Source organism: Dunckerocampus dactyliophorus, chromosome 11, assembly GCF_027744805.1.
Source record: "Dunckerocampus dactyliophorus isolate RoL2022-P2 chromosome 11, RoL_Ddac_1.1, whole genome shotgun sequence".
Taxonomy (NCBI): Eukaryota; Metazoa; Chordata; class Actinopteri; order Syngnathiformes; family Syngnathidae; genus Dunckerocampus; species Dunckerocampus dactyliophorus.
This window is the reverse complement of record NC_072829.1, coordinates 1,236,940-1,264,486: the sequence shown is the minus strand read 5'-3', so window position 1 is coordinate 1,264,486 and position 27,547 is coordinate 1,236,940. Positions and strand designations below refer to the sequence as shown.

Genomic DNA, 27,547 nt, shown 5'->3' with positions numbered 1-27,547 from the left:
ATAAGTACAATTTGCTTAAATATTGCTTAATTATGCATTTTTTGACTAATAATAAGCATTCATCCATGCAACAGCGATCATGAATGAATGAATTTGTGAATATAGCGAGGGAGCGATAATTGAATCGTACAGCCGTGACCCAAGAAACATGAAGTCCAATAACATTTCGATGAAAATGTGTATGCATTCTCACCATGTCCCCCCCGAGTCGCGCTGCGAGACGGGCCGAGTCTGGGTCTCCTCTGGCAGCCTGCTGGTGGAGAGGTCTCCAACCTTGGCCAGCAGGGCGGTGTTGATGGGTATGTAGTGTTTCCCCTCCTAAATCAGCCCCACAAACACAGAACATCTGGGTACACCGCAAGGCTGACATGATGCACGGCATACAGCACACAAGGCAGATTGATGGGCAGCAGGCACGGCGCTGTGAATGTTACACAAACACGCACGGCTTGTGGAGAGCGGCTAAATAAACCAAGGTGGTGGCGAATAAATCAAAAATGCACCTCAACAATTATGTTACTAATGAGAGTTTTTGGCTTTGTTTTTAGCTTTTATTATTAAATATACCGTGGTGTGAAAGTGTTTCTTATTTTTTGCATGTTTGTCACACTTCAATGTTTCAGATCAACAAATAAACTAATTGATATTAGTCAATGGCAACACAACTGAACACAAAATGCACTTTTTAAACGAAAGTTGTTATTCTTAAGGAAGAAACAAATGCAAACCTACACGGCCCTGTGTGAAGGAGCGATGCACCAATGCTTGATTGAAGTTGTTGCTGCTCAGGGGGGCCCAACCAGTTAATAGGCTTGGATTGTTTTCTCCCTTAATAATTAAAGGTTTCATTTAAAAACTGCATAAAGTGTTGAGTTGTGCTGTCATTGACAAATATTTACATTGTTTGATGATATGAAAGATTCAAGTGGGCAAACACTTTTTCACACCACAGTAAGAAAGGTGTTGGGACGAGCATCTTTCCAACCAATATTGTGTTGCTTGATGGGTTTGTTTTTGTATACTCACAGCATTATCTCACTGTCACTGATATATTTCCATGCCGTCACTTCCAGCAAAGCCAAGTGTGTGACTGTGACTTCCTCTCTCAGCTTCTCTTGAAGCCTCTTCGGAGACCTTGCCTCCTTTCCCGTAACGTTTGCTGCCTTTGTGACTCACATTTGTGATGCAAAACAGCTTAGCTTTCATGCTAACAATGGTGCCACCACTCGCAACGACTCTGAGTGTGTGGTAAATGAGCTGGAAACCAAGTTTGTGGCTCTTAAAGATAAAAGTCCACAATGTTTTATTCCACATTTTTGCACACTACTCTAAGGTATATCCAAGCTGAATGTCTGTAGTTGTCCCTTGAGAAGATCTAATGACATGTGGGGGGTGTACTGAAGTAGGCTGTGTTACATTTGGTGTGTAAAGAGGTCCCGGTCCAGGTTGTTTTCCTCACCTGCTGCACGCTTGCCTGGAGCAGGTCTCCCAATCTTTCAACCAGCTCGGTGAAGGTGGGCCTCTCCTGCGGTTCCCCCTGCCAGCAGTCCAACATGGTTTGATATCTACAAGCAGAGAGCACATACATTCTCAGCACTGCTCATGCCAAGAACATATATTTGGCTTGCGCTAAGGTAACATGGGACCTCATAGGGCCAAAATATTTAGCGTGTCGGAGTTGAGGAAAAGTCCACCGTGTTTAGTCAAGAGGGGGGCGTTCACGTTCAACGGTAAGAACAGATTCTTTGTTTTCACGTCATCATAAAGCTTTGGCGCCGCGTTGGCTGCGTGTGAAGGGCACGTAGCTTCTGTCGGCTCTGTGACGACCTGTCAGCGTCGTCGGCCGTGTGGGAAAACTCAGACAGTGCTGGGTCGGACTCTTTCCATGCGGGAATTTACAGGGAAGAAGCATCACCGCATGGTTCTAATTGGGATCATTGATGAAATGCTGCCCCCTTTCAGCAGCAACCATCTGCTTACATCATCATCAAGCTCCATATGAAAAACACACACCCTCCGACTCTCCTTCTGTGTTCATCTCATTGACTCCCGTCTTAAACCACCAGGAGGGAGCCCTCCCCACCGCCACAGGATGGATCAAAACTCTAACGCACTACACACAGGGCCACATACGGGACATGCTAAGAAGGTACACACCGTACTACATCTGGGCTTTGTGATATAGTGTAGGTAATAAAGCTGATTATTAGTATCAACTTTGCTCTTCTTTACACTTTTTTCCCCCATTTTTGCTGTTTAAAAAAAAAAAAAAACTTTTCCCAATATTGAGGGAAAGGCTTCTTGAGACATCATCTGTACTTCTGTGAAGAAGGTGTCGGACGTTTCGCTCCTCATCCGAAGAGCTTCGTCAGCGAACTAACAAGTGCTGGTAGCCTAGGCCTTAAATACAGTAAGAGTGGGTGGAATTGGTGTGCCAACACCCTCCTCCTATTGGTTCCTTACACTAAGCCTGGGCGGAGTAGTGGTATAATCCTCTCCTGCTATTAACACCTCTGATAAAAGGGAAGTATTTAAGGCCTAGGCTACCAGCACTTATTAGTTCGCTGACGAAGCTCTTCGGATGAGGAGCGAAACGTCCGACACCTTCTTCACAGAAGTACAGATGACGTCTCAAGAAGCCTTTCCCTCGATGGACAACTCCTGTACGACCGAGAGCCTACACAGACGCTTTTCCCAATATTTCAACTTTCTTCTTAAATAATCCTCAGAAATTTTCCATCCATCCATTTTCTTATCCGTTTATCCGCTTCCGGGTCGCGGGAGCAGCAGTCTCAGCAGGGAAGTCCAGACTTCCCAGTCCCTGGCCACTTCTTCCGGTTCCACTGGGAGGACACCAAGGCGGGCCAGCTGTGAGACATAATCCCTCCAGGGTGTCCTAGGTCTGCCCAGGGGCCTTCTCCCAGCTCACCAGGGAGGCGTCCGGACTAGATGCCGAACCACCTCAACTGGTGAAGGAGCAGCAGCTCTGCTCTGAGCCCCTCCAGGATGACCGAGCCCCTCCCCCATCTCTTAGGGTGAGTCCAGCCACCCTACGGAGCAAAGTCATTTGAGACAGGGACACGGTTGGATGCCTTTTTGTACATTTTCATTTTGTGCTATTATGACTTTATTTGCATAATATTTGGACTTTATTCTTGTAACATTATAACTTTTTCTGCAAACCAAAACTTTGTTTTATTTTTATCATGACTTAAAAATAAAATAAAATAAATAAGCGTCTTTTCTCTTCAATATTTCTGCTTTATGCTACTAAATGACATTATTTTTCTCATAATATTATGACATTTTTCTTGTTAGAATACAACTTTTTGTCTAAATATTTTGACTTTATTATCGTAAAATTACAGCTGTTTTTGCTGTTGTTTTTTCCAACTGTTTCCACTTTCTTCTTGTAATTAAGACTTTGTTCCCAGAATATTTTGACTTAATATTGACTCAACACTTTTTCCACAACCTAAATTTAAAAATATTAAAATTTTGTTTAAAATTGAGCCCCCCCTCCACTGGTGTCGGTGCTTTTCACACAGCAAAAAGAGGCACTATGAAACCAGGGATTTTCCGCATGGGTCACTGTGCCGTAAGAACGGGACCAAGCCACCCTGCCAGTAACACGTCTTTAGAGACAATATGAGCGCGGTCTTTCACACAGAGGTCCTAGAAAAGTCTGGTCACGGTGTCATTCCAGCCCTGGCACTGTGGGATATGCTTTCACACAGCCGCCATCCCGCCCCAGTCGGTGCTGTTCACACAGAACAGCAGGACGGCAAAAAAGCGGCTATTAAGGTTTGTGTAAAAGGGGCCAGCAAGTCCATAAAAAGTAACCTTGGAAGTCTTCCACGTCTCGTCTTGGCCATCTGCCTGGCGTCCTTACGCCACTTGTGTGCGTTCACATGACTCACAGAGCCCATAAACCCTCCTCCTTTTCAAGTAGGATTTATCAACTTGTGCTTAATAATGATCCGGGATCAAACCATCCCAGGGTTTTATCAGCAACAAACTCAATGGAGAATTTAACTGAAGGCGATGCTCCAAATTAAAAGCAGACCATTGGGAAAAAAGGACCTGTGGATGCAGACCCACTGGTGCCAAGACTTGCTCCTTCTTGACATACAGTATGTGAGACCTGCCTCAGATATGAAGATAACACTGCTACCCCAGGACCTGGAGACCATCCTCATCCTCATCCTCATGTGCATTTGATGAGAGCTCGCCAGGGATCACACGCGCACGTGCGCGCACACACGTAGTTCAGCTCCAAAATGTGAAAACTGTAAATAGTTGATGGTGTTATATTTGTAAATAAATTGTTATTTTGATGTAAAACAAGCCTTTTTTGTGTTTCTGTGGTATAGTTTATTGATGAGATTGAGGTGGAGAGGGTGAAAACCTTCAAGTTCCTTGGCACACACATCAGCGAGGACCTCACCTGGTCTCACAACACCCAACAAATTCTGAAGAAGTCCCAAAGGAGACTGTACTTCCTGAGAAGACTGAGGAAATTTGGCATGTCCACCACAATCCTGAGTTGCTTCTACAGATGCACTATGGAAAGTGTCCTTACCGCCTCCATCACTGTTTGGTACGGTAACTGTACAACACGTGATAGGAAGGCACTCCAGCGGGTGATCAAGACCTCACAGAACATTGTTGGGGCAGCCCTCCCCTCACTGCAAGACATTTATAAAACTAGAGTCCTACGAAGAACACACAACCTCATCAAGGACAGCACACATCCACAACACTCATTATTCACACTCCTACCGTCAGGCAGACGCTACAGGAGTTTGAAGTCCAGGACCACAAGGCTGGCAAACAGCTTTTACCCACAGGCCATCAGGCTTCTCAACGAAGCACTCACACACGCCGCACGCAACACACACACACACTCATAGCACTTTATTATTTATTTATTTGTATTAATGTCTCTTCTCTTGTCGTTGCTTAATTTATTGGTATTTATGTTTCTTATGTTCTTATTCATTTTCTTGTGTTTTCTTTCTTTTTTTGGAGAATGAACAGAATAAGAATTTCATTGCATAGCAGAACTACCTGTTTTACTGTGCACATGACAATAAAACTCTTCAATCTTGAATCTAGTTGTTTAGATATTTGAGCTGTCACAAAAGCACAAATACATTTCAGTCAAAGTGGAAGTGATGCTTTTTTTCCCACAAAAATCAGTTTTTCTCCCTTTTTTTCCCCCTGAAACGTACCTATGTTCTGCTGACGACTAAAGAACAGAAAAAGGTAGAAACAAACACATACTGTACTGTATGAGACGTGTGACGAACGCAAAGAGCGTTGCTGCAAATGATGCTACCGGCAAAGACAGAATAGAAGTGAGGTGACTCAGTCCGTGTCATACAGAACCCATGTGGACACATCCTTTCACATCGCCCTGGATAATTCAGCCTGTTTGGCAGCTTGGGAGGGTATTATCAGTGCTGCAACAGAGGCGGGACGGCACCTGTGCGAAAGCGTATCCCGCAATGTTGAGGACGGCAGTGTCAAGTTTAACACCCGAGACTCACTTTTCCCGCCTTGATGGGCCAATTTTGCAGGGTTTCTGTGTGAAAGAGTCTAAAAAGCACGTTTGACTTGCGTGCGCGGTGGAGACCAATGCTCACATTTCAGAGGACGAGTATTCTGGAGCTCTCATCCTGGTGCCCTCCTTAAGTCTGCAGCAAAATTCCTCATCAATTTGGACGCCGGGGTATGGCGACGCACCTAAAGGAGGAGAGAGGAACATGAAACAGGGGTGTCCTAAGGTGGCCCATTCTACAAATATTATTTAACAAGAAAATTAAAACAACACCAACAGCAAAAATGGAAAAGTAAGCAGTCATTTTACAAGAATAAAATCAAAATATTACGGCAAAAAGGTTCAGCATCATTTTAGTAGCATAAAGTTGAAATATTAAAGAAAAATATTGCAATATTAAGAAAGCCAAACAATGAGGTTGCAGAAAAAGTTATAATAATACGGGAAGAAAGTCCAAATATTATGGGAATAAAGTTATAATTACGAGAAAAAAAATGTCAAATTAGTGTCAAATTAGTGTCAAACTAATGTTAAATTAGTTGGAAAATAAAAAAAGGAAAAATCAGCAGTAATTTTACAAGAATATAGTCAAAAAGTTGTAATCTAAAGAGTAAAGTCATCATTTTAAAAGAATAATGTCATAACATTAAGAGGAAAAATAAAGTTAAAATATTAAAGAAAAAAGAAATTTTTTTAAGAAACAAACAAAACAACAAATAAAGTTAGAATTTATGGAAATTCAGGTTGCAGAAAAAGTGTTCTGAAAATGTTCAAGTCAATATAAAGTCAAAATATTATAGGAATAAAGTCTTAATCACAAGAAGAACGTTGAACTAGTTGAAATGAAAGAAATGAAAAAAAAATACAATTTTACGAGAATAAACTCATCATATTATGAGGAAAAATTATTTAGTATCATAGAGTTGAAATATTAAAGAAACATTTTTTTAACAGTCATAATACTATGAGAAAAAATAAAAATAAAATAAAGTTGTAATTTTTGGAAAATTGGGATGGGGAACAAGTTACAACATTATGAGAATAAAGTCTAAATATGATGGGAATAAAGTCATAATATTACAACAATAAATTTAGGAAAATTATGTATGAAAGAAGTTGAAATAGTTGGAAAGAAATGTACATTTTACGAGAATAAAGTCCAAATTTTAAGAGATAAGAAGTCCTAACTCGTAAACATGATGAGGAAAAATAATAGTAGCATTTAATAATAATAATAATAATAATAACAGTAATTTTAGTAACATCAACTTGAAATATTAAAGAAAAAAATGGGTTATTTGATAAAAGTCATGATAAAATGAGAAACAAACAAAAAAGATCAAGTAGTAATTTTTGGAAAATTAGGTTGGTGAAGAAGTTATAATATTATGGGGATAAAGTCAAAATATTACTTAAGAAAAAAGTTGACATCATTGGAAATAAAAACCCCCCAGCAGAAATGAAAAAAAAAAAAAAACCCTGTCATTTTACGAGAATAAAGTCAAAACATTGAGGGATAACAAGTCGTATTCTAACAAGAAAAAGTTGCAATTTTACCAGAATAAAGTGGTAATATTATGAGGAAAAATAATCCCATTTTAGTAGCACAGAGTTCAAATATTAAAGAAAAAAATTGGTAATATTATGAGAAACAAACAAATAAGGTTGGGGAAATGGAGAATAAAGTTGTAATATTGCTATTTTATTTTACAAAGATTATTTTAGAAGAAAGTTTAAATATTTGGAAAATTAAAAAGACAACAGCAGCAAAGAGTGAAGTTGATACTACTACAGGGACTAGTACATAACAGCATATAACAAAACTGAGATGCAGCTTTTTCTGGAAATATTAGAACTTAGCATAAAACGGCAAAGCTGCATCCTTCCTGTTTGGACGCCCTGATAAAAACATCCATTTTATTGTCTGTTCCAGCAAATCTCACGTCTTTTCCTTTGCTGCTTTTGAGTATTGAATTGCCAGAAGTGGGAGTACGTGTTTGCTTTACATTAAAGGCGGTGGAAGAGAATGCAGGTGAAAGGCCAAACGTTACAGTAGTAGCCAAGTACGCCATTTCTCACATCGTTCTATTCAAATGCTGTGTGCCCTGGCGGGCATTCACAAGTAAGCGCCATGAGTCCATTTAGGCCTCTTGGTCTTGGTTTTTACATGCGCTCGGCTTCCCGTGGTGACGTTTGGGCCTTACAATATTTCACGTTGAGTCTTGCTATAGAAATGTGCAGGCAGTGCCGTTCCATGCAATACAGGCAACGTGCACACAATGCCCCCTTTAGCACAGCAATGAATTCATTTCCACCATGACGTGGCTGCCTGGCAACGCGGATTGGCAAGCTTTTTTTTTTTTTTTTACAGTATGTTGGATGCGTGTACATGATTTTCTCAGGCACCACCATGCATTAACATGCTCTTTGTAGGACCAAGATCACGTTCAATTTCACTTTAAATGAAACTGAATTTATTTTTCACTCGTGAAGTTAATCGACATCGGTGGCCCTTAACTCATTCAATACCAAAGACGTATTTATACGTTTTCATAAACCCAAACACTCGATCCCAAAGACGTATTTTCACGTGTTCTTTGCGCGAGAGGCAAAACGAGGAGATGACGTAACTGCACATTAATGGATGTCACGATTAGAGCAGTTTTAAGCCATAAAAACAGCCACAAGGTGGCAGATGTACATTAGATAAGAGCGCAGCATGGATCTTTTCCATGTATTAACGCTCTCAACAGCAGGGAGGAAGTGGAAGAGCGTGCGGGAGTGGAGGTTCAACATGTGCAGCTATTATATATTTCATATTTTTTGATTGGCCTTCTCTGGCCAAAGCCAGCTGGGATAGGCTCCAGCTCACCTCTGACCTGGAATAGGATAAATGAAACTTATGATGCTGGCCTACATCACTGGCCCTTAAGAGGCAGCCCGGCGACCCCACACAGCCCGCCAAACATCACCCAAATAACATACAGGAAAGCATTCAATCTAACGAGAGAAGAGCTTGCTGATGCAGTACATACTCCGCTCTGCAAGGGGCGCGCGTATCGCACTGAAGCAGTATAACAGTAGAAGAAGACGACTCGCTAGCGGAGCTGTCTTCACACCACGTGACTGCATGCGGACTAATAAAGACAACTCCGTTTACAAAGCTTACTTTTCTTGCTTTCGTGAGGCTTCTTTGATGTGCATGTACGCATGCGGTAACTGTACCATACAAAAATACAGCTGCTATCTATAAATGCACAGTAGATATGCTAAACACAAGTAGCTAGCCTAAACACGTGATACATTACTGACAGCTAACACACACCATCGAGTTTACAGACACATTCAAAGCAATAATTCAGGAACATTTGAGATCACTATTTTATGTGCGTTGAACACACAGACACTCACAAGGAAGAAAGTTTCCCAAGGCTCAAACGTTTCAGAGCAAAAACGGATTGTTTATGAGCTTTTCAGACTTTGTTTCTGCCGTTGCTAGCTTGTGCTTCACCGAGAGAGGAAAAACGTCAAAGATTGTCTAACCGCGAGAAGAGCTCTGACTCTTCCTTTCCTGTCACTGAAACGATTCTTTTTGGAGAAGATGTCTCACTTTAACTTTAACTTTTTAACCACATCTTTTTAACCATTTAAGTGTACATTTTTAACGTATTTATTTTCCAACTATGAACTTATTTACACACTTTAAACCAACTCAGAAATCACATGAAACTACTATCTTTGACCCAAAAACATGACAGTCAACTGGACAAAAATAAGCACACACTGAAAATGGGGACTTTTACAGCGGCTGGACTACAAAGTATGCATCTTATTTGAAGTGCCCTTTTTATCAAGAGATCTCAGAGGGCTAAAATGCAGCGGGGAAGCCGTTACGTTTACTTTACCTGTGGAGGTGCTTTCAGACCAAACATGACAACTTTGACGGATGGGGCGCTCCTGGATTGGAAAATTTGGACCCGTGCTGATTTGGACACACCTTCTCATTCAATGTGTTTTCTTTATTTTCATGACTATTTACAAAACTACGAATGAACACATGTGGAATTATGTACTTCACAAAATAGTGTGGAATAACTAAAAATTTGTCCTACATTTTAGACATATTTTATGTCTTATCTTTTTTTTTTTTTGATAGCGCTGCAAACCCTTGCGCTGTAGCTGCGGAAAATCTACACCTCGTTACACGCGTCATCTCCCGCTAACACCGGCCTTTGGAAGCAGAGGCTAAACCCGAGCCCACCGGCGCCGGTCCTCCGAGTGCCTGCACCTCACACCCCAGCAGCGGCTAACACCGGGCTTGGGAGCAACTACACCTCGCACCAGGAGTGGCTGTGGTTAGCTAGCACTGTGCTCCGGAGAAGCTACACCGTCTGCGGCAAGGCGTGGCTTCATTTCGCCATTGAGATGACCAACAACATTCGAGATGTCACCGAAAGTAAGAAAACTACCAACCCAGCTGATGTACACAATGGTGCATCATCGTTTCCTGTGGAAAATGGAGACAATGAGCTAATTGTACCTTGAGTGCTGTGAAAGACATGATTAATCAGGCATGAAAGCAACAAGTATTTATGAGTTGCTTCTTTTATGCTTTTGCTATCAACTGAGGATTTGATTCTTATTCGGCGTTTTTTTGTCCACTAACCACCCCTTCATTTTTCAACCGATTCAAATCGTTCAGCTCGTTCGGGAATAGTGCGCTATCTTTCAGTTTTGCCCTGAAGTTCACAGAATTTTTCAAAAATCCAAAAATTCTACAGAATTTTTCTCACTGAAAATGAATGGGCCATTTTTCAAACTTTCACTGTTTGCACACCTCCCAACCGATTCAAACCGTTCCACCATGAAAACACTCCGCACATCCAGGGCTTCAAACTAACATTTCTACTTTTCCCGACATTCCCACTTTCCTTTGATCTTAATTACTCCACCACTTCAACATTTTTTAACCAATTCCAGCATCAAATCGTTCAGCACAATTAATAATATCTATTTTTCATGTTTAAACAATTCTAATTTTCCCCTAAATTCCCATTTTTTTCCTCAGAAAATGAATTAACTTAAGGATATTCCTTTGATCTTAATTCCTCAAGTACAACCAATTCCAACATCAAATGGTTCAGCACAATCCAGACATTCAGGCTACCTGTAACACATCAAATACATTTAACCCACAACATTTAACATACATTCGTTTTCTTTTATTAGTCCTTCTTTTGCTCATTTGTCATGTTCTCCCCCCCACCTCATTCGGCTCGGGCATTCACACGCAATGTCACGTTTCGCAGGACAGGAGCTAGCGCTTCCTGTCTTGCGCTGTTATTTTGGCAAGCTGTGCTTCCGGCTCGGTGGAAGAGGCAGGTGCTTCACTTCTGGTGCCCGCGCAGCTGTCGCCAATTAGTAGCTGTTAAAAGGCCAGCGTCGTCATACGTACGGCGCTGGCTCATTGAGTTTGTCACTCGTGCGATAACTTAGACTACCTACTTACCTGTGCCTTGGAATGTACCTGTCAGTTTTTTCCCACAGAGCTTTCCTCCCTGTCGCGTTTTGTTCCCATGTCTGATTTGTGAGCATCTGAACGATTAAAAACGTTTTATTTTTTGGCACACCGTCGCCTCATCTCTGCATACTGGGGGTCAAGCACTTGACAGCCGCCTCGCATTCGTGACACGCAATGTCTTAAGACATTACAGTCATGATTTGACTTTTTCTAGACTTCTTTCAAAAAGAGAATGGACTATTTTATTTTAGCTGCTATTTGTCTGGAAGAGTTTTGAAATTTGAATGAAACAACTTTGCACGAGATATGAGTTTTGGTTCACATCGCCCAGGCCTGATGAAAAGTTTCCATCAGGACACGTACCCAACGAGAAGATCTCCCACATGAGAACGCCAAAGGACCACACGTCGCTCTGAGTGGTGTAGACCTTGTCAAAAATGGCCTCGGGTGCCATCCACTTGAGCGGCAGGCGGGCCTGTAGACATCACATCAGGAGTCAGGATCATCCACTGCGTTGTCACACCCTTAAAGTGGAGCCAATCTTGTCAAAGGTCAACCCACGTCTCCTTTGCGCACGTAATCGGGGTCCTTGTAGATGTCTCTGGCCAGTCCAAAATCACAAATCTTCACCACATTGTTCTCCGAAAGAAGAATGTTCCGTGCGGCCAAGTCACGATGGATGCACTGATGGAACGCAGACACAAAAACAAAGAAAAGACGTGTCGTTGGAGGCAAAGTTTGACATGCAAGTTCAAGTGTTGTGTGCAACTTCACGACGCTCTTCTGTAATCGATGTCGTCAGCTTCCTTTTCTTTATAACAATGACTGCATTTCTAAATCAGTCCCAGTTGCTCCGCTTGTGCTCCCACTGCAATACACAGGTGTGTGTAAAACACACACGTGGATACACACAGCGTGGCGAGCCAGCGGCCGCTCACTGCCATCACTCCAGCAATTCCACATTTCATGTCATGAGTTTTGTTCCATGAAGCCATGCGGAATACCTTGCGAGACGCCAAGAACTCCATGCCTTTTGCCACTTGGAAGCTGTAGCAAATCAAATCCTCCAAAGTCAGGACTCGCTTGTATAAATCCTCCGACTCTGCAAAGCAAAACAACAAAAAACGTCATCGCAATTATCCGTCTGTGCAGGTTTCACCCAGGCAAGGTCGAGACTTCTTAAAGAGGCTTCCAACGGACTTGACATTTCAAAATTCCAGACTTTTTCCGGACTTGGTAAATAGCTGCAATAATTAATCGCTGAATGGATGATTAATCCATTATCCAGTTAATCAACAACTGTTTTGGTATTTGATTAAACTTTTTTTATGTCAATATCCTCACAGGATGTGCAGAACTCCAATGCAGGGGTGTCCAAACCTTTTCCCCAGAGGGCCACATAGCGACCATGCTAAGAAGTGACATGTCAAGAAAAAACGGCATCTCAGCTTTGTCACACAGGTGAAAAAAACACCAACTTTTCCACATTTTTCAATTTTTTTCCCCAATTTTCTTGGTAAATAATCTTCAGAGGTTTTGTTTTTGGAATATTAGAGCTTTATTCCCGTGTAAAATGTTTCTCTCAGTAGAATATGACTATCTCTTAATAGTTTGACATTATATTTGTAATTCAAAAAATGACAACTTTATTTGTTGTTTTGTTTGTGTTCTTATATTACACCTATACAGTAAAAAGAAGATTTTTTCTTAAATATTTCAACTCTGTGCTACTATAATAACATTATTTTTCCTCCTACTATTAAGCAGCTTATTCTCATGAAATTGCTAATATTCCCTGTTAGAATGTGACTTTTTATCTCGTAGTATGTTGTGTTTATTCTTGTAAAATTACAACTTTTTTTTCCACGTTTCTGCTGTTTTAAAAAAAATAAAAATATTTTCAAACTATTTCAACTTTCTTCGTGTAATTCTGACTTTGTAACATTTTGACTTTATTCTCATAACATTCTCAAAGCACTTTTTCCGCAACCTAAATTTTCCAAAACTTTCCTTTTTCTTTAATATTATGTCTTTAATAATATGCCTTTTTCCTTCAATATTTCAACTTTATGCTACTAAAATCGTGTTATTTTCCCGCATCGTATTGCAAGGTTGTTCTTGTAAAATGATGACTTTTTCTCAGAATGTCTTGACTATGTTCTTGCAACGTGACTGCTGATTTTTCCGTTTTTGCTGTTGTTTTTTAAAAAGTTTTTCTTCTTCAAAAATATTTTTAGAATGTGCCACGGGCCAATAAGAAAACGGCCCGCACTTCGGACACTCCTGCCACAACCGGAGCCATTTTTCCCAATTAGTCGCACAATAGTTCTCCGTTAGGACCTCTTAAGACATCCCTTATGAGAGGAAAGAATAAACGACTACAAGGACTATTTTTCTGACGTCAGGTGAAACGTGTGCTGGGGGTTGTAGGTCGCAGGTTGGGGGTTTGGAGAGGCGTTGAAAAGAAGGCCTTCCAGTGGCCCACCTGAGTAAACAAGTCATCAAACCAGAAATAACACCTCCGCAGCAACATAGCTGACATGCTGGAGCGAGAGAGTGGCAACATGCGGGGAGGGGGGGTCAGGACAGGAAATAAACACGCAGACCCAGTGGGGTGACACCGGGCTGCCCGCCGCAGTGATTGTACTGCCGGACAGGAGGAGGAAACGTCCCATCAGGCTGAAGAGGCTGAAGAAAACAATGCTTGTTCCTCAGTGGGAGGGGTGGAAGAGCAGCGTGCGAGGGAGGAGGGACAAACAGAGCTGCCTTTACCGTCTTCCTCTTCCTCCGAGTCGCAGTAGCTCTTATCTTCGATGAAACCGGAGCTGGCCGAGCTTCCCGTGCTCGCCACGCTCTCCAGGCGGCGCTTCATCAGCTCGCTCAGCTCGCAGCCCGTGCCCGACGCCACCACCTTGCCGTCCCGGCTCTGGACACGAGCGCACGCATCGTGTTGAACAACGCGGACGGCTCGGCAAAAACCTCAGCGATTGGTCTTTTTGAATCCATTTTGAGACTCACCTTGTAAACGACAAAGTCCTCTCTCTTGCCTCTCAAGTAGTTGGACAAATTACCGTATTTGCAGAACTCCACGATCATCATCAGCGGCCCTGTTGACACACAGCACATAGACTCGTTCATAAACTAGATACTCCAGATACATAGCCAATAGATAGCCTGTTTTAAATATGACAAGAAGAATTCAACATTTTAATACCTTAATATTTTGACTTTATACTTGTAAAATTACATTTTTTTTTCCCATTTCTGCTGTTTGTTTATGTGAAATTATCCAACCAGTTCATACACAACTGTGGGATTATTAATCATGGGATTGTGGAAGTGTAGTAACAATGTAACACGGCAGGTGGATGAGTGCTTAGAGAATACGGTGATAGATAAATGCAAACTGCAAAGGTAGCATATACAGCATATACGAGCATATTACCACGTGCTTATGTCATAATGATGACAGCATATACGAGCATATTACCACGTGCTTATGTCATAATGATGACAGCATATACGAGCATATTACCACGTGCTTATCATCATAATGATGACAGCATATACGAGCATATTACCACGTGCTTATCATCATAATGATGACAGCATATACGAGCATATTACCACGTGCTTATGTCATAATGATGACAGCATATACGAGCATATTACCACGTGCTTATGTCATAATGATGACAGCATATACGAGCATATTACCACGTGCTTATGTCATAATGATGACAGCATATACGAGCATATTACCACGTGCTTATGTCATAATGATGACAGCATATACGAGCATATTACCACGTGCTTATGTCATAATGATGACAGCATATACAAGCATATTACCACGTGTTTATGTCATAATGATGACAGCATATACAAGCATATTACCACGTGTTTATGTCATAATGATGACAGCATATACGAGCATATTACCACGTGCTTATGTCATAATGATGACACAGCTTCCAATTTTTGCAGCGACATGGACCTTTTAGGAGAGCTCACCTCCGGGCTTCGTGCACGCTCCCAGCAGGTTGACCACGTTGAGGTGGTGGCCGATGTGAATCAGGATCTTTAGCTCAGACATCAGGGCTTTGCGCTCATTTGACGTCGCGCCACCTGTGGGAAACACACGCAGGGCAGGTTGAGAGTGGCGCTTGGCAGCGTATTCTTGCATATTAAAAATCAAAGTTTTAGTTGTGTTCGTCCCACGTGAGGCTCATGATTTTGCGCTGACGGATCTTAAGGAGGTTCTAAGTCAGTGGTGGGCAAACGTCTTGACCCGTGAGCCACATTGGGTTAAAGAATGTGGCCGAGGGGGCCGTACATAGTATGTAGGTGGTCATCAAACAGAAGGACATACTTACGGTGCAACACATTGAAAACAACAACAACATCAATGCGACGACAACAAGTACAGCATGTGGGTGATAAACACGTAACTTACAGCTGTTATTTATAAGTGCCCACAAGGCATGCTGGGTAGTCCAGTGGCAAGAACAATAAAAGATGTTAGCGTCCCTGCTTGTTTACTTCCTTGACGACCTCCTCAACATATTTTGCAATCAGGCAAAAAGGCGACCAACAAAATGCAAAATGCTGGGAGAGAGAGTAGCACAAGCTTACGGCAGGAGAATACACGTGTCATTTTGGCATGGCATTGTGCGTGGATATTTTATTTGTATGCCCACACGGTGCAGCAGGTAGGTTACGTTGTGCTGGGATTGAACGAGTTAACGCTTCTTTGCACTAAACAACTTTTTCGAAGCTCTACTTTGAACTTGCTTAGGATTCGGATGAGGAGTGCAGGCGCATGTTGTTTTTGAATAAGGCAGAATGCGAAGAAAAGAAGCGGGCCAGAGAACATGTCTATATAGTGAAGTCACCACGTGCAAACAGGACAGCTCATTCAAAACACAGACGCTTTCATTTACGGAACACCCCCCGATAACTTTGGAATTTAATTTTGTGCCTTTGTTAAAGCTAATGCGAAAAGATGGATAAGCTTGATTTACGACGACCACGAACACAGCGAGGATTCTAAGAGTTTTATGTTGCACGGCCCTGCCAGATATTTATGAGTTAAAGGCTAAGAGAGGCAACTGCTGCTTTCTATTAACGTTGACCTACAACTAACAAGCCAAGAGAGCCTGTTCCTCCCTCACAGTGCGCTTCAAAACCCAACACCACTCATTCTATGACAGGCTATGCATCTTACTAACAGTCCGCTACTTTTTATCTGTGCGCTACATGATCTGGCAGCTTTCTACTTGGCTTATCTACTACAAAGAAAAGAAAAACCTCCTTGTCGTTCACTAATGAAGCTGAAGGGAAAGTGGTTTACTATCAAGAGGATGCTTTCCCACAGAAATACACTCCTCGTCACAATGTTAAGACCAGACAACCACAGACCTCATCTGCTTCAAGGCCACAAGATCCCAAAGACGTATTTAGACGTCTTTTTGAGGTAAAAAGAGGTCACGAGAGAGAGCAGGTTTGAGCCTTAAAAACGGCCACTGGGTGGTGGAAGCGCATTTGAGAAGAGCTCTGAACTGAAAAGTCACACATGACAGGAAGGAGGAAGTGAGAGAGCGTGAAGGAGTGCAGCGTTACGCATTGTAGGGACATTTGAACTCATGCGCATGTACACACGCGCATGCACATGCGTGCACACACACAGTGCGGTTCCAAATGTGACAATTGTAAATAGTTGATGGTGTCGTATGTGTAAATAAATTGCTGTTTTGATGTAAAACAAATGTGTTCTATGTTGGTATAGTTGTTTAGATATTTGAGCTGTCACAAACGCAAAAAATATTTGTGTCAGAGTGAAAGTTTTTCCACATGAAGCTGGTTTTCTCCCTTTTTAGTCAGGAACTGATATTTTCCTGAAACTTGCCTATGTTCTACCGCTGAAGAACGCAAAAAGGTAGAAACTAACTTTTTTATCGGATGAAAGACGGGAGATGTTTCTTTGGGTAGGTTCCATGTTTCAATATTCTGTGTGCCTTGAAACATCAGTCAAAATGGTCTAAAATGGCCGCTCTTTTGAAAAATGGCTGGGAGCTAAAAGTACCACTATTATAAGAAAAAGGTGTACAAGAATAAAGTTAAAATAGTAGGAAAATAATCTTTAAAAAACAGCAAAAATGGAATAAAAAGCTGTAATCTTACAAGAATAAAATCTCAATATTCAAAGCAAAAAGTTGTATTCTAATGAGAAAAAAGTCTCTAAGTCTCTAAACGAAAATAAAAATATATAATAAAGTAATGCCATTTCAGTAGCATAAAGTTGAAATATTAAAGAGACAAAATGTTTTTTAAGTCATAATATTAGGACAAACAAGTAAAACAAAAGTTGCCATTTTTTGAAAATTATCTTGGGCAAAAACTTATGCTGTTATGCAAATAAAGTCAAAACAACACATTTTTCAAAATTACTTGAAAAAGTTGAAATATCTAGAAAATAAAAAAAAAAAACAATAGCAAAAATGGGCAAAAGAGGAGTAATTTTACAAGAATAAAGTCAAAAAATTAAAAGGAAAAAGTTGTACTCTGATGAGAAAAAGTCCGATTTTAACAAGAATAACGTCATAATATTATGAGAAAAAACAATGTCATTTTAGTAGCATAAAGTTGAAATATTAAAAAGAAAAAGCCCTTCCAAGGCCTGGAGTCCTTCAAGGTTGGAATTTGCAGGAGAGCACCAAACATGGGACATTGAAAGGTGGAAGAAAGTTTGATTCTCCCTTGATGGTCCTGATGGCTTCCAACGTTACTGGCATGACAAGGAGATCCCACCTGAGATGTTTTCCACCATCATGATCCTTCAATGGAACAATGGAGCTTCAGGTCGCGCAGGGTCGTCAAACGGCAGCTGACTGTGTGGAGATGTTGCAGGGGGCGTCCCTCATGACTGAAGGCCCTCGTCTGTGTGGTAATGACTGGCTTTTTCAACAGGACAACGCTGCACTTCACTCTTTTGGACCATCCTGCGTGTTCCCCTCATCCAAATCCAATGGAGAACGTTTGGGGATGGATTTACAAAAATAGTTCCAGACAGTGGATGCCCTCCGTGAAGCCATCTTCACCTCCTGGAGCAACATTCATCCCAAATGTGAGATACAGCGCATGTCTCTCAATCTCTTCATCAACAGCAAAGTTGGAGGTCTTTGCCTTCGATTGTAACAGCACACTTTACTTTGAAGCGATACTCCCTACAAAGAAGAAATAGGTCCCGAGCTTTGAAATGACAGATAGATTGGATCATCTGCTCCTCATAAGAGTCAACGATGTGACGTTAATGTAAGCCAGTTTATCTGGCGTCATGCTTAGCCCAGGTTTAACCTGAGGATGTGTGTGTGTGTGTGTGTGTGTGTGTGTGTGTGTGTTATGTGAACAAGAATTCCATTTTTTTTCTCACCACAGTGGTGTCATATTAAAGAAACGAGTGAAAAACATTCTCAACCTTTCAGCATCTTGACTGCAACAGTCTTGCAGGTGGACAGTTTGTCGATCCCAAAGGCAGAAGCCTCCACCACTTTTCCAAAAGCTCCGTGGCCGAGAGTTTTGCCTGGAAAATGAAGATGAACATACAGTATGAGATGATGGCTCACTGTCGGAGTCTACTTGTATGGTTCCCCTCAGAGGGCCGACTGCATCATCAAACCATGATCACGATAGAACTGTTGTAGAAGTCATTTGAAAAAACAACAAAATACACCAATTGCACGCAGTCACCATTTACTCTCCAAATTGCCAAAAGAAATGTAGCAAGCGGGCCTCGAGTTTGACACCTGTGATCTAACGTTGAATTTATTCTTTTATTGGTGGCTTGGTTTAGAGCAAAAATCGCTTACATGAACCCCAATTGTATAAATCACTTTAAACGGGCTTTGACAACAAAGATAGAAAAATAAAACACCAGTTGCATGCAGTCAAAATGTTCTGTCCAAATTAACCAAAGAAAAACATTGAGCAAGAAAAATTAGGTCTCATTTTGATTTTTTTTTAAATTATTTGATTACTTAATATCACATCAAAGTATAATAAAAATATAACTAAAAAGTAAATAAAAATAATAACTGAAAATCTAAATAAAAATATAGAAAAGATAAAAAAAATCGTATTCCCTAATATAATATCAAATTAAAATTAAAATATAATTAAAAGTAAATATTAATAATAAATGAAAATATAAATAAAAATATTGGAAACATATTGGAAAAAATAAAAATGGTTTATTGCTTAGTATAATATAAAAGCATAATTAAAATATAATTAAAAGTAAATCATAAAATTAATAATGAAAAAATATAAAAAAATATAAAATAAATATTTTGAAACAATTTATTTAAACAATATTGTATTACTTTATGTAATATAAAAGTATAATTAAAATAGAATTCAAAAGTAATAATAATACATGAAAATATAACAATATTTTGAAAATATTGAAAAAAATACTGAAAAAAATAAAAATGGTATTATTACTTAATATATTACTTAATATAATCTAAAAGTATAATTAAAATACACTAGGTCCCCAATTTACGAACACCCGACTAGCGAACACTCGCGGATACGAACACAAGCCGACTGGTCTATATTTTATTTTATTTTGCCTTGCAGTCACTCAATCAGTATTTCTACTGCTACTGTACATGCTTGACCAGTAGAGGGCGCTGTGACACTGCTAATGGGACCAACAGAGGAAGAGTTAGACGCTGGGGAGATACAGTGTAAAGCTAAATGGAAAGATAAATGATACAACCCTGACGGAGCGTGTGATTAAAGTTTATGAAGAGTTAATAGGCCTGCTTAATTCTACACCACCCACAGAACACTACCTCTTTTAGAAGAGTCTAACCACCACCACCATTTGTCCTTTTTTTCAATAACTCCTCCTCCAACTCCTCCACAACAACGTATGCTGGACCACTCCTCTTCAAAGGTAAATAACATTTATCATTACGTATTATTATATCACTTTTATTATTGTTTTTTTCATTCATTATCCTGGTTTAATATTACTACTGCATCCAAACTCATATTTACATACATACACATATACTGTATATGTATACACGTACATGTAGTACCTATATCATTGGTAATATTACTTTTTACCCGACTTAAGAACAATTCGACATAAGAACGGTCGTCTGGAACCAATTGTGTTCGTAAGTTGGGGACCTAGTGTATAATTAAAAAGTAACTAATACTGTAATAAAACAATATGGCCTGGGCCTTGAGGTTGCTTTTTTTTAATAACACTGGGCCTCATTCATGAACATCTTCTTAAAAGTCTTCTTAAGAAGTGTACTTAAGAAGGCGCGGGTTGGAAACTGCGCCACATTCACGACACGTTCTTAAGTAGGGATAATCGTTCGCACCGGTGTTCTTAGGTTGATGAATGCCAACTGCGATGCCCGTGCATGTGAGGCCTAATTTGCATAGGTCACCGCCTATTATTTCCCATACAAGGTAAAAAATGTGCGGTGCGCAACAGGCAGCTGGAGGCGGAGATGGCAACGCGCAAGGGCAAGACTGAGGAGCAGCTGGACAACAAACGAAAGAAAAAGTTCAATTCTACTGAAATAGAGGTGCTTTTACAAGGAGTGAGCGAACACAAGACCACCTTATTTTCACGTGTATCCACCGGTCATCAGGCCATCCAAAAAGAGTCGGCATGGAGCACCATTGCAGGAAACATAAATGCCGTTTCCACGGAGAAACGCACCACCGCAGAGGTTAAAAAGAAGTGGTTTGACTTAAAATAGACTCAAAAAAAAAGATTGGACTGCACCGGAGGGATCTGGAGGAAACGGGAGGCGGGCCATCAATCAGAAACCAAACCATTTCGTAAACTCTAGAAAATATTTACACAATCATGATGGAAAAATAAAGTCAAAATACATAGTTTGTGTGTGACAATGTATTTTTTCTGTGGTTACATTTGATTAGACGCTGCCTAATTAATACAGCAGCCCCGTGCTCTGGCTCAAGACGTGGCTGGGGGCGCATGTCGTTATCTGGGGGTGCTCGTGCGCAATAGACACACCACGTTTCATTGCGATGTTATTCTGATGATCCTGCACACCTGCAAGAACAGAGAGGGAAGCCTGAAGCCTGAAGCGGGACATCAAATATTGGTGGCTTTCAGCAAATAAATCTAATGGTCCCTTTACATTCTCTCTCTGCGCAGCGCACGTCCAGCCAGCTACTTTTTTTGATGAATTGGGATTTGAATATATATTTATCCATGGAGTATATTTTAGTTGTTTTGATGATAAATCATTGTTGGGATATTTTATTTGCACTACATTTTTTGGGATCAGGTTGCAAAATCCATCATGAGGGTGATTGCGCATTGAAAGTGCAAGCTTTGCTTGTGCGTAAGAGTCCTCCTGAGCGTTCGTAGAATTTGTTCTTAGATCTAAGAACTGTGAGTTAAGAACACGTTTCGTGAATGCCAAAAATCTTCGTAAGAAGGCTTTAAGAACAGATTTGTGCGTAAGAACGTTTCGTGAATGAGGCCCACTGAATTTAATCATTTATCGGTGGCTTATTTCAGACCAAAAGTGGCTTACATGAACCCCTTCATACAAAAGATTTGTGACAAGAATTCCACGTATTTCAGCAACCACTCCTATTTCACACAGTAGGCCAGCGGTGTCCAAACTCTTTGATATTTTATAAATATGCTAAGATGTTTTATATATCCTGTATCTATATCTATCATCATGGCATCATATCGGTGAAAAAGCATATTATTATTTGCTGCGGGGAAACATGAACAACAAAGAACAGCAACACCTACTGTATACTGGGACATGTTGATTTGGGAAACTGTGCTTCCTACATGAGAAGGATCCCAAACACACGTCCAACATGACCTCCAAGTGCCCTGCTGAAGGTGAAGATGAAGGTGATTGAGCGCATTACGCACCTAGTCGCAGGCGGTCACGAGGAAACTCCCACTTGCTGCCGTCATAGCGGAGGAGGTCATTCTGCTCGTCGAGCGGACACTCATCAGGGTCGATGATGATGGATGGACCCATTTTATACTGCGCTGGTTGCTAGAGGGGCAGCGCAGGATGAGCAAGTTAACGCTGCACCTCTTATGGGATTCACCCCAAAAGCCCCACCAGGACAACTTGCTTGAGAGAAAACATGAAGTTTTTTATTTTTATCGTGCCGTACCTTCCTAAGCTTGCGGATGAAGAGGATGAGCATGAGCCAGAGGAAGGTGGCGGCGGCCCCCGTGCACACCAGAATGATAACCTCCACGTTTGGCTTTCCTTCCTCGCCTGTAGACAGACAACAAATCAGTCACGTCAATCACAGAAACACACTGGAGCCTCCGTCAAAAGACACCATGGTCGAAATTTCAGGAAAAAATATGCTTGATGTGGCACATTCTAAAAATATAATCTACAGTAACTAGAAAACTACAAAAAAACAAAACAACAACCGCAACAATGGAAAAAGTTGTAATCTAATCAAAACAGTCCTCATTTTGAGGGAATAACGTTTTTGTTTTTTTGTTTGTTTTTTTTTTAAGTCGTAATATTATGAGAAACTAACAAAACAATGAATAAAGATGTAGTTTTTGGAAATTTAGGTGGCGGAAAAAATTACAATGTTGCGAGAATAAAGTCAAAATATTACGGGAATAATAATTACCTAATTACAAGACAAACATTTTTAAGAGGAAAGTTGAAAAAAATGAAAGAAATGGAAAAAACTGCTGTAATTTTACAAAAATAAAGTCAAAATAAAAAAAAGGTCATATTCTAATGACATAAAGTCTCAATCGAGGGAAAGGCTTCTTGAGACGTCATCTGTACTTCTGTGAAAAAGGTGTCGGACGTTTCGCTCCTCATCCGAAGAGCTTCGTCAGCAAAAAGTCTCAATGTTACGGGATCAAATCTTCATTCTAATCTTAATACTAAATACTAATACTAATACTAAAATACTAAAAATCTTAATACTTCGTAGAAAAGTCCAAATATTATGAGAATAAAGTCATAATATAAAAAAAAACTCAGAATAAAATCCATATGGAGAAATATTTGGAAAAATAAAACAAAAGCAGCAAAAATGGAAAAAAAAGCAAAGAGTGAAGTTGAGACGAATAGTCGTCCTTTTCACCGATATGACAAAGATCCGTTTTCGAGATGGTATCGGAAGTATGGATATTTCAGTATGGCTTGGCACGTCGTTAACACGTCCCACAGGTCATGTCCTCAATGGAAGGACCCTCCACCAGAGCCTTCATCATAAAACTCAAGAAAGAATTCCCTTGGCATTCCTGTTGGGGGTTGGGGGGGCCTTTCCAGACTGAAAAGTTGACATGCCAAAACATTCGAGGCACGCTTACCGAGCACGGTGACAAAGGCGGCGCTTTTGACCACACCCTCGCTGTTGCTGGCCACGCACTCATAAAGACCCTCATCGTCTTTCTTCACCCTCTCGATGATCAGCGCTCCGTCCTTCTGCAGGTTGATTCCTGCAGTTACCAGGTGGCAAACAGGTGTTACAAGGTGCTAAAGCGCTTTCGCTTGTAAACGCTACGGTTGGGTTGACATCAGGTGGGATTAAAGGTGTGACAGGACAGTCCTTCCTCGTTTATGGCGGTTGTTCAGCTCCAGACCTGAACATGATATCAGTCAATATCTGCCAAGTAGGATTCAATATTAATAAATGGAATAGTTATTAATTAATGGTTAATATAACCTTCTAAATACAATTGTTACCATGATTAGAGCCCTGCAGACATGACATAACACCCCTATAGTCAACTTTACACTCCTATTACCCAATATAGTACACATAATAAGAGAAAATAAGACATACTGTATAAGACAAAGAAAACTTATTTACCTTTTTAATTCACCTTTTAAATACGGTTTTTAACATTATTGGAGCCCTCTAGAGATGACATAAGGCCCCTATAGTCCCCTTTACACTCCTATTACCCAATATAGTCGCCATATTAAGAGAAAATAAGACATAAAGACATATAAAACTTGTTTACCACCTTCCACATATGGTTTTTAAGATTATTAGAGCCCTCTAGACATGAAATAAAACCCCTGTAGTCAGCTTTACACTCCTATTACCCAATATAGTAAACATAATAAGATAAAATAAGACATAAAACATTAGTTTACCACCTTCTAAATACCGTTTTTAACATTATTAGAGCCCTCTAGACATGAAATAACACCCCTATAGTCACTTTTACAATCCTATTATTCTTTGCTTACATCACATTGCTGAGGGACATAAGAGACGGCTGCCGCTAGCATAGCAAGAAATTAACAAGTAATGTCTTACTGTACCTGGGCCTTCCTCCAGTATTACGCTGTTTTTGTACCATGTGACGTTGGGCTGCGGAACCCCGTGTGCGAGGCAAGTCAGCATCAGGGTGGTGCTACTGTTCACATCCTGATTGGTGAGATTTTGACTCAGACGGGGATGCATTCTCGCTGAATAAAACAAAAACAAACACAGACAAATTAGTGGTGCAGGACAGCTACTGTGCGCCACGGGTGTCATGCAAGGAGGAGCTTAGAACCCCTCAGATCACTTGATGCGGCCTTGATGATGTCTTACTTACCGGTCACATTCAAAGCAGCCGACTTAACTTCAACCTTATCTTGCCGCTTATACGCTTGGCACTTGTAGCCGGCAGTGCTGTTTTTGGTCACGTTGCGCACGTGGAGAGAAAGGGAAATGGAGTAAAGGCTGAGCTGGAGAGCGGACACGTTTGAGGTGACGGTTTGATTCCTGGGGTCCAACCACTGCAGGTCCATGTAGACGTATCGAGAGGCCCGGCAGGTCAAAGTGATGTCGTCCCTCTCCAGGGCGGACGGGGGATGGATGGATATCGCCTCCTGGTGATCTGATGTCCAGAAAAAAGACTCGTAAAGGACAATGTCACAACATCCTGAGTGTTTTTTTGTGGGGGTTAGTGTCCATCTGTGTTTAAATGACATCCAATTTTGGGGTCCTCTTTGGGCTGTCCAAAGTGTGGCCTGGGGTCCCATTTGCGGCCCCTGGCTGTTTTTTTTATTGGCCTGTGGCACATTCTCAAAATATAATTTAGCAAGAAAAAAAAAACACAGCAAAAATGGAAAAATCAGCAGTCATTCTCCCAGTTCACTCCTCCAGTTCCGTTCCCACAGTAAACGCTACAGGCCTTCATTTATTCCACATGCCATCCAGCTCTACAATATCTCACTTGTCTGTAAAAGATAATTCACCACATTATTGTGCTGTACTATCTGTCCTCTTTTGTAAAAAGTGTGAACTTTTTATTTATCTTATATTCTTTTTATTTTTATTATATTTTATTCATATTTCATTGCATTTCATTTAAGAGTGTTTTTTCTTTGCAATTGAGCTAATAAGAGAAAATAATTTGTGTAAAAAAGTATACCGTTATGGGAATAAAGTCATAATTTACAAGAAGTAAATGTACAAGAAAAACATTGAAATAGTTGAAAAAAACCCAAAAGCAGAAAACAGCTGTAATTTGATGAGAATATAATAAGAATATAAGATATCATGAGGAAAGTTTATGAGTATAGAGTCAAAATATTAAAGAAAAAATATGTTTTTAAAGTCATGAAATGAGAAAAAAAAACCAAAACACAATAAAGTTGGTATTTTTGTACAATTAAGTAATACCTGAAAAAAGAAAACACCAAAAATGAGGAAAAAAAGAGCAAAAACCGAAGTTCATAGCACTCATGCTAAATGTGTATAACCTGCTAGCATATCTGCGTGTGCTGCTTTACAAAATATCATTTTTCACAATGTGGCTCTTGCTGGAAAAACGTTTGCCCCCCCTCCCCGCTGTGGGACATGTTGTTGCAAGGACAGGAATGTCAAATTTGCAGTTATTTCCTGTTTGATGACTGCTAATTGGAAGCACGTTGCTGGACAGCAGCGTCGCTGATGGCGCTGGCGCGGCCGTCCAATTGGAGGGAAGCTAAGTGAAGGGCCCCGGTGGGGGGAGGGGGCAGACTGTGCTTGTTTATTCAGATCGCTGGAAAGCATTCTGTGTTCCGTAAGAGAAGACAGCTGTTAGTACAATTCTGTCCTCTTTTTTTTTTTTTTGCGGCATTCCTTCATCCTTCGTTTTCTCCTCCATCCTTGGTGGAATTCCTCTAGGGAACGTTTGAACACCGGGGTCTAATATTTGCTGGGGTTCACCCAATTCCATCTGTCCCTGAAACTTGACTTTGCAGAAGGTTTCGCTTGTTAGCACCAAAAAAGGCGCATAAAGGGCACATTCTCATGGCAGATAAAAAGGAATGACCCGCTTGCACTGGAAAGAATGTACTTATTCATAGTTTTTTAAACACATGCCATTATAGCACCCCATATGTTTGCCACTAAGCCAAAGGGGAACCTGGTTTCCATTAATGGTCCCTGTATTGTACATGAAACACTCTACACGTTCAATCCACGCTGATGTACAGTAAGAGTGTTCCCTCCTTACCAGTGACGTAGAAAGGCACGGCCATTGTGCTTTTGCCATTTTCATTCTGGGCCAAACAGGTGTAATTTCCTGACACGCTGGCGTCTCCTATCTCCAGGGTGCTCACGATCTGAATGGGATCAACAGAGCAACAATCAATGAAAGTGCAAATGATCACTAGCTAGGCATCAGAGGGCTTCACGTAGCAAGCGCTACCACCCTGTTATACCCTGACGTCGGTCACATTCATGAAAGGATACATCTGGAGTTTTAAAAGTCCCATATGACCAGTATGCTATTTTTCACTATTTTTATCCAATGTTAAACACGTCTCAGAGGTCACACAACAACAGTGTACTGGAAGTGTGTGGGCCAAAATCAAGCCTTTTTCAATTGAGACACTTTAAAAGTCCGTTTAGTAAAGCCCCTGTCACACAAAGCACCAGAACCAGCCGGAATGAAACACCTCCAAATTCGTGCCGCATTCAGAAGAGAATTTGAGAGGATTCGTAAGCTTGGCTCCTTTTTTCCTCGGCCGCATGGCGTGATGTCACGCCAGCAGGTGGTGGAACTCGGCTCCTTTTTTCCTTGGTGGCATGACATGATATGCCGGCGGCCATTGGTGGAGCTTGGCTCCTTTTTCCTTAGCAGCTTCCTTGGGAAAGTGTATTCCAGGGTGCTAGAGAGAAGGGTACGACCGGTAATCCAACCTCAGCCACAGGTGGTGCAATGTGGTTCTCGTTCCGGTCGTGGAACACTGGACCAGCTCTACACCCTTGCAAGGGTACTGGAGGGTACATGGGAGTTTGCCCAACCGGTCTACATGTGCTTTGTGGACTTAGAAAAGGCATTCGAGCGTGTCCCTAGCGCTGTCCTGCGGGGTGTGCTCCGGGAGTTTGGGACTGGTGGCGTGCTACTACGTGCCATTCAGTCCTTGTACAACTGGAGCAGGAGTCTG

At 41.0% G+C, this 27,547-nt stretch overlaps 1 protein-coding gene across 1 annotated transcript in view; it reads right to left on the bottom strand.

Annotated features, from left to right (window-relative positions):
- Positions 1–27,547, bottom strand: part of kdrl (kinase insert domain receptor like) — an 81,176-nt gene that overhangs the window by 12,115 nt on the left and 41,514 nt on the right. Inside the window, exons 12-27 of the mRNA XM_054791712.1 lie at positions 26,611–26,719; positions 24,721–25,005; positions 24,443–24,589; positions 23,479–23,607; positions 22,299–22,405; positions 22,045–22,174; positions 18,562–18,666; positions 15,099–15,212; positions 14,103–14,191; positions 13,857–14,010; positions 12,089–12,186; positions 11,646–11,768; positions 11,448–11,559; positions 5,649–5,748; positions 1,460–1,565; positions 194–318 (exon numbers count right to left, since the gene is read on the bottom strand). Coding sequence (XP_054647687.1) covers positions 194–318; positions 1,460–1,565; positions 5,649–5,748; positions 11,448–11,559; positions 11,646–11,768; positions 12,089–12,186; positions 13,857–14,010; positions 14,103–14,191; positions 15,099–15,212; positions 18,562–18,666; positions 22,045–22,174; positions 22,299–22,405; positions 23,479–23,607; positions 24,443–24,589; positions 24,721–25,005; positions 26,611–26,719 — 2,033 coding nt within the window. The remainder of the gene's footprint in view (positions 1–193; positions 319–1,459; positions 1,566–5,648; positions 5,749–11,447; positions 11,560–11,645; positions 11,769–12,088; positions 12,187–13,856; positions 14,011–14,102; positions 14,192–15,098; positions 15,213–18,561; positions 18,667–22,044; positions 22,175–22,298; positions 22,406–23,478; positions 23,608–24,442; positions 24,590–24,720; positions 25,006–26,610; positions 26,720–27,547) is intronic.